This window comes from Melospiza georgiana, chromosome 14 (genome assembly GCF_028018845.1).
Source record: "Melospiza georgiana isolate bMelGeo1 chromosome 14, bMelGeo1.pri, whole genome shotgun sequence".
Taxonomy (NCBI): domain Eukaryota; kingdom Metazoa; phylum Chordata; class Aves; order Passeriformes; family Passerellidae; genus Melospiza; species Melospiza georgiana.
The window spans coordinates 17,012,757-17,026,120 of record NC_080443.1 but is presented as its reverse complement, the minus strand read 5'-3'; the positions used below and the strand labels follow the sequence as shown (position 1 = coordinate 17,026,120).

At 40.8% G+C, this 13,364-nt stretch overlaps 1 protein-coding gene across 1 annotated transcript in view; it reads right to left on the bottom strand.

The window, feature by feature from the left end:
- Window positions 1-13,364, bottom strand: part of CMIP (c-Maf inducing protein) — a 131,273-nt gene that overhangs the window by 55,573 nt on the left and 62,336 nt on the right. The window contains exon 2 of the mRNA XM_058034309.1: window positions 7,336-7,461. Coding sequence (XP_057890292.1) covers window positions 7,336-7,461 — 126 coding nt within the window. The remainder of the gene's footprint in view (window positions 1-7,335; window positions 7,462-13,364) is intronic.

Genomic DNA, 13,364 nt, shown 5'->3' with positions numbered 1-13,364 from the left:
AGACATTAAGGAAATATACTTAGATATTTCTTATCTGTGCCCAGAGAGAATGCCCTAAAACCTCAGCAGACTTATCTGAAAAATTTCATATCAAACTGAACCTTTTTTCAAGGAGACAGCTGGTTCATGCAGGAGAACAAAAAAACTCCTTTCCAAATTCTAGCATCAAAGCCCTCTAAAGAATAAGTAAAACTGAAGGTTTTTGTAGGCTTCATGTATACTTAGCAATTGTATCAATAAGATTGAGTTTACAGGAACTATACAAACTAAGATACTGTTATTTAAATCAATATAATCAAAATTATTCTAGGGGAAGGAAGTACTTCACTCAAACAGGCAAAATGTCAACCTGATTCAGTCCCTGGTCTGAAAGTAAGAACAAATGCTGAAGCCCTAAATTGAGATTTGTTAATTATTCTCCTACTTTAATGATGTCAGTAGTACAGAATGTAAGACCACTGCAAATAATTAGAGAATATCATGTGTAGATATATTCTGGAAGTGACTGGAGCCTGAACTATTAGTGAGGACAACAGCATCCTGCAGAGCAGGAGGCACAAGTGGACTCCAAATACAGAGGGAGAAAAGACATTAAGAATGCTGCAAGACACAACTGGCAAAGGAAGTACAACTCCATGGCAGCAATACACAAAAAGCAATTTAGAAGTAAAATTAGCAAAATGACCAAGTTCCAAGTTTGGGGCAAGCACTATCTACACACAGAGTTTGTTATTATAGAGAAGGGATCAAGCAAACTGGCAACTGGGTCTAGGTTAGGAGTCTGAACCCTCCAAACACTCAGAGCTCAGGCTGTTATTAAGGACCACTTCCCAGGAAAATCAAGACAAAGAAGACAAAGTGAACAGAAAACAGAAAAACAAACCTTTAGAGAATCCCCACACTTGTGCTAGTGATCAGGACTCAGTGGTAAGAGCAGCCTGGAAGGCCAAGGGCCATTCCAGCAGTGTCTTTACACCGTGCTCAGCACACACTGAATGCTCTACACCCCAACCCCCTTATCCTGAGGGAAGCTGACATCAGAATCCCCCTCTCTCACAGGCTGCAGGGACTAATCCTGCCCTGCACCCTTCCGGCCACCCAACCCCAGCAAAACCACAGCAGCGTGCAGGAAACGCTGCATCTCCTGCACAGGAAAACAAAGGTCCCTCCTTGCACAGCATCCCCTGGTCCTCCTCCTCCAGGACCTCCTCCCTTCAGGCTCACACTGAGAAGGCACCACAGGGAGCATTTCTTTCTCACCAAAGGAACAGAGAGTTCATAGCAAGGATGCACAAAGAGCCACCAGGTTCTTGTGGGTGCTCAGCTGCCCAGGCAGCTCTGCAGGCACTCACTGGCTCCAGCATTTGGGTTATTGTGAGAAACATTTCTGACAAAATGCACCAAAGTGTAAAGCAGTGGAGGGAACCACAGTTCCTTTATGGGGCTGCACAGAGACATTCACAGTTTATCTGATGTGCATGGACAGAACCAAGGCTTTCTGCACTGAAGTCATCACTTTGGGAACTGACACCTACAGTTTTTTACTGCAGCCAAGGGCATAGTTTACTATATTTGTTCAGCTCTAGGGTACAATAAAAAGGAGAAAATGAGAGAAAATACTTCAAACCAGGCTTTCCTTAGGCATTCTGACCACACAAGGAAAGTTTGTTTTTTTACTTTCAGCCTTATCCTTGCAGTGAGCCCAGTTCTATTTCACTTTTTCAACATCTACCTTTCCTACTTAAAATTCAGCTGGAAATGTTTTGCCTGCTGTTGTCACAAACAGTAAATGAGACAGGACTGAAGTACAATGAAGATTCTATAATTCTTCACTGTACTTCAATACAATTCTACATATAGAGGTATGCAAAATAATAGTTTAGGCCCCTTGTGTGTTTAGTATGTTCAGGCCCCAATTCTGCAAATAATTTTGTTCTCAAATGCAGTGGCTTTAACAGGATAGTGGGTGACACATGGTAACTGAGCTTCCGGTACAGTCAAGACCTCACATTATTTTTGTACAACCACAACATAGTAGAAAAATACTTTAGAAAACAGGAAAATGTGGGAGTAAAACTTAAAAGGTGCAAGAAGATTAAACTACTTGAAGCTTATTTATTATTCCAATGGGGAAGAAGAATATCTACTTTAAGAACATCTACTGTTGGCAGTATATTTTTTAAGATTAACTGATCCTGGAACTGTGTTCTGAAGGATTTTATATTCTTATTTTTGGGGTGTAAAGGTTCAATCAGAGAGGAAAATCCACTTGGGATCCGCTGTAGTACAAACTTTACTCATAGGATTAAAGTCTCCTGTTTCAAAAAGACAGATCACAGGAGAAAAACTGTGCAAGAGATTAAATGCCTGCATATGCAAAGCTCTGGTCAACATGAGTGAATTTATGCCTCTGCTGAAAAAAAGAAGCATTTGCTCTGCACCCCAACTACTTCATTTCTTAGTCAGTGAGTAGGAATACAAGTTTATTATTAAAAAACAATTAATGTTTTAAAGGCATGGTTTCCTTTTTGTTCACAAAAATAGAAAACAGAACACTTGTTTCATGCCAGTGTTACAGCCCCTGCAATAATTTGTACCCAGGCAAGGAGGAGACTAAATAGGACTGTGTGTTATTGACAAACAAACACCTGAAACTCTGCAAGAAACAGAGCACTCTAAAAATTATGGTGAAGATCTCTGCCATTCCTTGAGCAGTAAATTACCACTAGAACATCCTTTGCTACTGGCATGTGTGTTATTAAAAAGAGTACAAGAACAGGCTTGTCCATGTAGCAAACTGTTCCTGAGTTTCTCCTTGCAACAGCATCCTTCACACATGTGCTTCATGGGGATTTTGCCATCTGAATGGATGTGGCAATAAATGGGATTTGATGACCCAGATTTTGGCTTTGATTCCTCCTGAGTTTATTCTGTGATTCTCTCTCTCCCTCACTTGCTTTCTGGTCAGCAGGACAGGGGTTTTGCTGTGCTTTTTTCCCAGATGATATTCATTACTGGGACACCACTGACTTCTCTGTCCCCATTTATTATCAGCCACAAGAACAGAGGAGTGTCCCAGGGCTGCAGGGAGCCAAACCCCACACAGCTGTACAAAACCTTCACATTGCTGATGCAAACCCCACTGTTGCACCTCTGACTTGGGCAGACCTGCAAGGGAAACCTGCCTCAACCCAGGGTACAGACAGGCTTGCTGGGAATTGCTAGAAATGCCCTTTTCCTCCTTAAAATATTCCCTGCCTCTGCCGGATTGTGGTCCTTATATGACCTCTCCACACTGATAGCACTGGCTGGACTGGCACTTAAAACAAAAGGCAGGTTCTCCAAGGAGACTAAAATAAAATATTACTGAAAACCCAATGGAAACATTTACCACGGGGACTCCCTGGCACAAACAGCGTGGTCAAGCACCGAGCTGAACATGTGACTGTTGTGCTTGTCAAGGCTTCCTGCTCTGTTTGTTTTTCCTTCTGACTGCACTCGATTGCCAAGAAATGAATAAAACAACACGAGCAACAGGGGTGGAAGTGGTGGCTTTAAGGCTGAAAGAAAGGACAGCACAGGAAAGCAAGGCAGTACTGTTGTGACTGAAATACCAAAGCCTTTTTTCCTGGGACTCTTCCTACATTTGGTGCTCAGCAGCTCATGAAATTATACTATAAGGTTTTTTTATCAATCTTTTTCAAAAGGTTCTTCCAGTTATTTCACTATAAAGGGTAGCATCCTCCTCATAATCATCCTCCACACCTTGTGCTTTACAAAGGGAAAGCAGAAGAGCAGGAGCCTAGCCCAGCTCAAGGAGGCCCTGCTATTCCTGATACTGAAGAGCTCACACTTCATCAAAAGTTTAAATTTAGCTCCTATTTCCTGGCCTGAAGAGCTCGTGGCCTAATGAGCCAGCTTCAACAACACCTTCCCTCCAACTGCAGGGAAGAAAAATAAATAATCTGAGATTTTGGTTGCTGCTCATGGAAAGAACCAGGGATCCCATCATCTGGCAGGGGGAAATAAAACACAAGCCCTGAGCATGTCTAGAAAACTGAGAGCCCATGATGCCCAGAAACCTGACTGCCCACGTGGGACAATGGGAATCCCCAAATGCCAGGCAGTCAAACACTCAGATAGCTGTGCTTACTCAACAAACACTGAGTGGGAAGAGCTCCACACACAAAAATGACTTTTAGATGTGAACCCAGCCTGGGTTAAGCTGCCTGCTGCCTGAGAGCAGGTCCTGCTCTGAAAGGCAGGTAGCCACGTCCTGTTCTGGTGATCTGATTTCCCACGGGGAGCTGCATCACCTCCGGCACTGCCTGTCAGATTTCATGGGCTAAAATAGCTTGGGATGGGTCAGTGTTGCCATGGGAGGGCTTGGGATGATGTAAGGAAAGGTAATGGCACTCTTCCCTCTCTGACTCATTACTGTGCACTAATAAGCCAGAAATAGACCCTGGTGACAGCAGACAGAGGGGATGAAAACTTGAACACGGACAGGGGCTCTCCTGTGGCATCTCACACAGAATTGTTTGGGTTAGAAAATACCTCCAAGATCAAATCCAGCACTGCCAAGCTCATCACCAAGCCATGTTCCCAGGTGCCACATCTACATCTTTTAAATACCTCCAGAGATGGTGACTCAGTCACTTCCCTGGGCAGCCTGGGCCCTGAGAACACTCTGGGTGAAGAATTTTTTCCTAATGGCCAATCTAAACCTCACAGCCTTTCCCTCACCCACTCAGCAGGTCACCTTGTCACACCAGGAGGTCAGCTTGGTCAAGCAGGACCAGCCTTTCATAAATCCACACTGCCTTCAGTTAAGCAGAAATTGGAATCTTAAATTCTTCTCAAAAATGAAAAATTGGGAAGGCCTGTGATTTACTGAACTGCTTCATTTTATGTCGGATCATATCAATGATATCAATATATCCCATGGTTTTAAAGAATTTACAATGTAGCATGTTCAAAAGCACAGATCAAAATATAAAATTTATATTAACATTAAATGTTATATTCTTTTAATGTATAAATTAAAACATATTAATATTTTATTTTTATATCAAATACAAAATTTATATAATATTATTTATTTCAGTCACGACAGTACTGCCTTGCTTTCCTGTGGTGTCCTTTCTTTTAGCCTTATATTTATAAAATCTATTTATTTATTATGGTTTTAAAGAATTTACAATGCAGCATGTGCAAAAACATAGATCAAAATGTAAAATTTATATTAATCAGAAATATGAAATAAATTTGGGGTAGTCAAAACAGTTCATTTAGGCATTTTTACATATGTACGCACACACACTTTGTCTAAAGGCTTTGGAAAAAAAATAAATATACAGATTTCACCAATAGTGTACTTCAGAAGAAACAGCACTGGGAACACGTTTTGGACTAGTTTGACTTGTTCCACTATCATACACTTCCTGATACTAGAGCTGGGCATTACCTCAGAGCATGCTGCTGCTCCGATCAGCAGAGCAGAATGATTTCATAAAAAGCTGGAAGTCACAATTTCCCAGAGATGTACTGAGGTCTCTCACAAATCTGGAAATAACTGAGCTATGCAAGGGCTGCTTTCTCAGCTCCTCAGCTGGAGTGTCTTTTGGGTACCTCTACTCTTTGTACTCTTTGTTACATATACTAGAAAATTTCAACTACTTCATAAATCCACGTTTTTCAACTTGATTTCTTCAGCAGACTAAACATAACTTTGAGAACTATTTTGGATTTCTGAATACACATTACAACTGTATAAGGGAAATCTAATTTTATACTCCCTCCAATCTGACCACATTTGATGAATCAAGATACTACCAAGGACCAAGTCATACTAAAAACATTTTTTAAAGTTTGTATTTGTATTTCAAATTATGCTGAAATTCCCATAGTTACAATGTAATCTGATCCAGAGTGCTCAGCCAGGCAGCAACAAACACAAGTCCAGCTCAGTCCACTTCTTTATGAGTTCCTATGAGATTACATAAAGACACCAGTCTTTTTGAAGAAAATACCAAAGTATCCATGCTAAGATGTTGCTGTTTCACAAACACAATTATTTATGTGTTTGGTTTGTTGTTTTTGTCTTTTTGGTTTTTTTTAAGAGACAAATGTCAGGCTGCTCCAGATTACAGCCTGTCTACCCTACCAGTTTCCTTTCCACTCAGCAGGAAGCTGTGAGTTCAAGTTTTATCTTGTACAGACCCAAAAAGGCAGATGCCATAAACTACAGAATAAAGACTTGGAAACAGAATTTGGAAAGGCAGGTGCAACTATTTCATCTGTTGAAATAGATATAAACTTAAATGCTAGCACCACTAGGGAAATTAATGGAAAAAGGAGAATTAAAATTATCATGAGAAAATCATCCAACTTGAGAAATTTAGACAACTTTCTGTCTAATTAATTCCACTAATGGATTAGGCAAGGAAGATTTTAACAATAATGAGGGCCCTAATTCAGCTGTTGGGAAATCATGGCTTGTCTTCCCACCTGGATGAAATACACATACACCATAGTCATGGCTGTATAATCCACCGAAAAAGTAAAATCCAAAGGGTAACAGATAAACTATCTTCACAAAACAATGTACAGAAACATGAGAGAGAACCATGCAAGAGTTAAGCTGAAGCCAGTTTGGTATTTTTAAGTTATGACCTTTCAAAGCTCTTTGGGGGCAATGCAGCTTTTCCGCCTTACTCCAGAGTATTTCCAAAGCTCAGTGCTGTGAAGTGCTTTTCTGTCACTAAAAACTTGCAGTGACCTAAGGGGGCCTATAAAGCCTCAAGTGGATGAAGAAATCTGGAATAATGTAAACACAGTGTCTTCTTTTTGAAAACAACACTTCAGAGAACCAGCATATATAGACATACATACAAATATACTGAAATATTTCAGTGATGATTCAATTTTTTTTAAAAGGTATCTGTCAGTTCCAGTGCAATTCTGGGTTTCCTATATTAATTCAAGGATGAAACTTAACTTTTTTCATGCAGGAATAGGACTGTATGTAAAAATACAATCATTCCAGGCCCATATCAATGTGCCTTTACAAAGACTACCACTTTGCTGCAGAAATTCAGCAAGAAGGTTTAATCACTATGGCCCAAAATTTCCATTCTGACTGTTGAACACCACAAAGAACTTCAGAGCTATCACCCTGAGCAAATTTTCTGGTGGTTAGATAACTTGACAGCAGCAAGTTCTCTGCCTTTTCTGAGTCCATCTAATTAAGATTTCATGGAAGGCAAACAGAAAGAAGTTGAAGGAGATTCAGAGTAAGAGAGAAATGAAGTTGTACTTTTATGTTTACTGTACCTGCAGTAGGACAGTACCCCCCGGGATTGTGAGCTGTAAACAGTACTTAGGGGCATTCTCCCAGGAGAGCAGTTGAACATCTTCAATAGCACTGTAGGAAATGGAGTTTTCCATGTACCCAGTTGGCTGCAAGAAAACAAAGGAGAAGAGAAAAAAAATGTTTACTTAGCCATCACAAGTTTCACAATTTCCAAGTAAGAACAGCGCTATGAAAATTACACTTGGTGTTGAAAATATCTGCAAAATCAAATTGAAAAGCAAACTTCCTTCTCAGGTCATTCAAGAGAGACCTATCCAGCCACCTTCCTCCAACTCATTCAAGTGTTAAGATCACCCACATAAAAACAAAACCAGGCCAGTCAAAGGTGCCTAAAATACACAAATGTCAACCTGTCCTGGACCCAAAAATCAATGGCACCTAATTTCAGGTTGAATTGAGCTATGAAGGGTCTGTCCATGCAGAAGCACCTCAATCACACAGACAGATCAGCACTGTCCCATTGCAAGGTTGCTTTATTCCACACATTCCCCAGCTGCAATTTTGATCAACCACATCACCAAGATCCAGATTCCTTCACTTGACGGTGGTTCTTGGGGCTCCAAAGATGCAGCCCTCAAGTTTCACTCTCAAGCAAAAGCAAAGCAACCAATGTTCTCATCTTGGCCTATAGATAAGCAGTGGTTTCCTGAAGAGAGTGATGATGTCCAGTTTAAAATGAAAGTCACAACTAAAACACAAGTAAGTAACTGCATTTTACACTTAAATATACAATACAAATTGGTAGTTGCAGGAAGACAAACTTAAACATGAAAGTACTTGTTAGTATTCCTTTAATTCTTAGGCATTAGAGAAGTACAATTATCTCTAAGATAAGATGAAATATGAATGTATCTATGCAAGCACACATGAAATTATATCTTAAACTGAGTAAATACACAGTGCTATAGCTGTGTACCTATTGAGTATGCACACATACTCTGTACTTCATGCAAGTCATTTTTAAAGTAATTGAATATTTAACAGAGGTCCTCCAAAGACATCATTTACTTTGCTGTGCTACAGCATAAGTGAACTGATCAGTACTGCTGTGGCAGAGAAAGTATTTTCATACAAAAATAATTAATCCCACCTCATGGATAAACCATAGACTTGACCATGTCTTTCAAGAGAATAGAGCTCATTACATTTATGAATTATTTTCTCACTATTACTGATTTACATATAACTTCAACTTCTCAAACTCACTCCCACTGTGCCCAATGCATAAGTTATTTTTAACTGACAGTCTTGAAATAACGAAGGCAAGGGAGGCAACCACATCTATTTCAGGGTCAAACAAGGCCAACTCCTAAAAATCACAACACAGGATTCCTGGGGGCGAGTGTGAAATAAGCAAATTGCATTTGGAACGTCTCTACTTCTAATTGGTACAACTTTCTTCCATAAGTTAAGTAGGTGGTGCATCTGGAAACCGTCCTTTGGAGTTCCACACTTCATACATGTTTCTAAGCCCATGAGCGTCATCCACCAGAAATGCAGTGACAGCCCTGTCACCCACCTTTGCTGCCACAAGAATTCAGCTGTCTTTTCAGCAAGAAAAACCCAGCCAGCCACAGAACCCAACCTCAATATCTCTCTCCCTAACGGCTGTTGCTGCAGCGCTCACTTTGCACCGGCCCTGGGTGAAAACAATTTTCACTGTCTCTTTAACGAAAACCTTGTTATGCAGGAAGTATGATAAACTTCTGCTTATTCATTTACCCACAATATTGTTCTATGCTGGTGACTGGAATCCCAGTGGCTTAATACTGATACTGTACGTCATGAGTTGCCTACTGGAGAGTAATTATCTCGTTCTCACAGGAAGCCAAAGGCCCAAGATCCTCTGGTAATCAGCATTACAACACTCAGGGAAAAATATCAAAACAGCCAACATAAAATCTAGTATGCTCAGGGGGCAAAGTTATCAAAAACATGCTCTGAAAGACTGGTGAAGGGAGAGATCCAGAACCAGTTAATGCAAATAAAAATGAAATGAATCAAAGGAATTTAAATTTCTCTTTTAAGAAGGTGCTGACTGGCCTTAATACCCTCTATTAACTTCAAAGAGGATTGGAGGAATTCTCACAGAAGCTGTTTCCAAGAGAAGTTCCTCCTATACCTTAAATCATCCACTTAAACAGTATTAAAGACAACTGAGCCAGTTCAAGCACAGGTCTGCAGCCACACACAAGGATTTCATCCCAGGCATAGATCTCTTCTCACAGGACAGTTCTTCTCCTCTAGGAGAATGGAAGAGCAGAGTTCTGCAGTTTGCCAACGATGGGAAGACTACCTAAACCATAAAATGGTCAATCAGTCTAAATGAAAGCCAATGAGGTACTTTATGTAGCACTCATAGGATCCCATGTCCACACCTTCCATCTAGCCATATTACACACTGTTGTTTGCTATCTTACTCAAAATATTATTAGCCTAAATATATTTCAATCCCTGTAAGCATCATCACACGCATTGCTTCTCATTTCACTAAAACACAATCTTTTAAAAAAAGAAATATTTTCAGTTCTGAAAACACAAGTTATAGGCAGCTTCACCTCTAAAGCACCTAAAGCACAGTAATTTATGACTGTATAAAGCCCCTTAAAATTTTGCTGTCCAACACTGAGGACCATGCTCCCTCATCAGGGCTGGGCAGAAATGCCCCGAGGAAGCCCCAAAACAGAGCTGTCACCAGAGCTGAGCTCACAGAGCTGTGGTGCTCCTCACAGAGACCACGGCACCCACAAGGGGAAGGTCAGTCCCACACAAAGGTGTCCCTTCCCTCATCTCTCCACACACAGGGCCAGCTCCTAAACAGATACAAGGACAGAGCTGTGCTCCTCAGCAGTGTTTTCTCAAGACCAAGCACAGTTCAGCCATTTATCCGGAAGTGGCCTGAGGTAAAACCACAGCCTGAGTCACTGGTTTCTCTTAAAACACAGGTTATTCTGACATTCAGGTATGTGAACGTCAATCACAGTGAATCATTGTGGTTGATAAATGAGCAGTGCCAGTGCTGCACGTTCTCATGCTGCAGCTGCTCCTGCCTGCACCCACCCCCCAGAACTGCATCCTCACCCCCAGGTCTCTCCATGGGAAAGCCAAATCTCAAGAACACACCAGGCCAGAATTGTGGATTCAGAGGTTTGAAAACACCAATAATGAGCTAGAACCTCAGTGGGTCACCGCTGAGAAGCATCTGGCATGAATACCAGCCTTAAGCAGCATTCCCACCTCCATCCACCCACTTTGTCCCTGCCCATACAAATATTTGTCTGGCTGTGGCGTCAGGCAGATCAGGGAACCCATCCAGCTTGTGCCAGATTACTTCTGAGCTCCTTCAGCCCCATTTCTAACATGAAACAGAAAATAATATGTTGACATAACTTAGGGGCAGCACATCATTTGGAAGGGGGAGCTGAGGACCTGAATACCTCAGTTTAATTATTGGTATCACAGTCTAAAGCCACAGCATCTTGAGAAGCAGTATGTCAAGTTCAGTAGAAAATGCCTTTATTTAAGAAAACATTAATTCTTATTTTTATAGTTGTCATTCTTGAAAGGAGATTTATATTTACTGGCAAAGTCTGATATCTGTGAAACGAAGCAAGATAATGGACTTTTCTACTTCACTCTACAAAATTAATCCTGGCTTAAGAAAGTTTGGCCACAGAATCTACACATGTCAGCTTACAGATTTACAGTTACAGTTTGAACTTCTGGCTGTTTGCTGTTGAATATGTTCTGAAAAACTCTAAGAGATTCATAAATGAAAATGCAATTTCTTACAACAAACAAAAACCTCATAAGGAAACATTTTTCTCTTCCCAGTAACCTTTAGCCCCCTAACAAAATATGCAACTTCTCTGCTGGGAAATCAGGTATGTTTTAACTTGGTCTTTTTTCAATTCCACAAAGATTTATTAATCATACAGCTCTGAAACTTTGCACCAGAATAGGCACACACCAAAACCTACTACAAATCAAATCTTAGGGGAATCCAGTGCTCCCAAAACTGGAAGAACATGTAGGTTCCTGCGTAAGCCTGGTTTTCTCTTGTGTTTCTGGGAAAAGTCAGCAGCAGCAAACTACTCAATAATGCAAAAATCTGCCCACTTGTTTCCATGGGAAATTCTAAAAGGGAAAGAATAAACATGACGTCCATTGTTAATATGAGGCTTGTATGCACTTACTCATATAATAATGCACTAAATCTTCAGCTGCATATTTTCTAAAGAAGGCACCCAGAAAAGATGAATTCTACAAATAGAGATGGTTATTTGCACTAAAACATACTTAGTCTGACAACTCCCACCAACACAACAACAAGGGAGAATGATTTTCCCAATTAAATACTCCAGATGGTGGGGGGGAAATGGGGCTGTTCCAGACCCTCTCTCTTCTGCTGTCAGGTGCTTATTTCTCTCTTGGCTGCTCTTGAGAATGAGCCATGCTCCTGCTGCAGCCCAGGATGCTGAGCATGCTGTGCCACATGTAAGTTTTCCATACCCAAATAAGATTCAGACCTGCTAAATAACACACAGGAAGAGCTCTCAAAACTTTGATGGAGGTGGAGACTATTCAGTTGATACTGAAGGGTAATGGACTCTGAAACTGCTGAAAACAATGGCAGATTTGAAATAAATCTCTGTTAGAAGACATCCACGGCTCCACAGAACGTCCCTGCAACTACAGATATTTCAGATAAGGGCAATTAACATCTTTGCTCATTAACTACAGAACCTATCAGAAGACATTTATCAAATTCAGCAATTAGCAGTACTACACCACAATATGCAGTACAGTACAATTTGTCTTTTTCTTGACATGGAAGAATTTACTGCCACGCTCACTTGTCATTGACTTGAGAGAGTCAATGTTAATCTCATGGAGATTAACCTGATAACAAAACAGACAAAAAGACTAACAGCAAGGAGACACCCAACTCTGCCCCAAAACTACACAAATGTATTTCTGAGCTTTCTTGGAACAACATTCTCATCTAATCCAGCAGACTTTGTGGTCCCCCAGCCCGTTATAACCATTCCCTCCCCACTCCTCCATGTAAGTAGGTGATTTTATGTGTTGGACCATAAGAAAAGATTCCACCTGCTCTGTGTAGTGAGATGGGTGCTCAATCCAAGGCTCCATGGGGTCTCCCATGGGGCAAATCTAAATTATTTCTGCTTGGAGTTGCACTGTCCCTAAGTATCTCCAAGTTGGGTATGGATGCTTGGTGGGATTTTGGTTGGTTGGTTATGAAAATTTTTGGTAAATGGAAATAAATTGGGACACTGTGACCCAAATCTTCCGTGACCTATGTCAGTCAAAGTTGAAGGTGTATTAGTTCAATGGTGATGGTAAGAAAAAGAGGGAGGGGGTTTTCCAGCACAATTCTCTGTGTGTGGGAGACTGTGTATAAACACCCATGCATGTCTATGTGTGCATAAATGCACACACACATCTGCCTTTCTTTATAGCTACACAGTGGTAAAAGACAGCAGAAATATATCCCACATTCTCTACACAAAAACACAGCAGCAACTGTCATTGGCTCAGTGCAAAGCAGCTCAGGTGCAGTGACAAGATTTCATTGAGGAAGACCAGATCCTCCACAGAGTTGGCCATCCAAAATAAATCAGTGGAACTTCACTGATTTATCCAAGCTGGGAATCGTTACTCAGAAATCCAACAGAAGTTCAACCAAATCTAGCTCGGCAGCAAAAATGTGCATAAATCTCTTCCTCCCTCTAAATATTTAAGACAACCAAGACTGGAGGCTGTTGCATTAATTAACCTTACAAAACTGATAAAAATATAAGAGCTGCCAGTAAGAAACAGCTTACCCCACACTGTGCAGAAAAAAAAAAATCCCTCCCAGTCAGCAGTGGGGCTGAAATATCAGTTCTGTGGAGCTTCAGCAAAGGGACAGACCAAAACTGTCCATCAAAGAGCTGACAAGAAAAAACTGCTCTCAATATTAGGA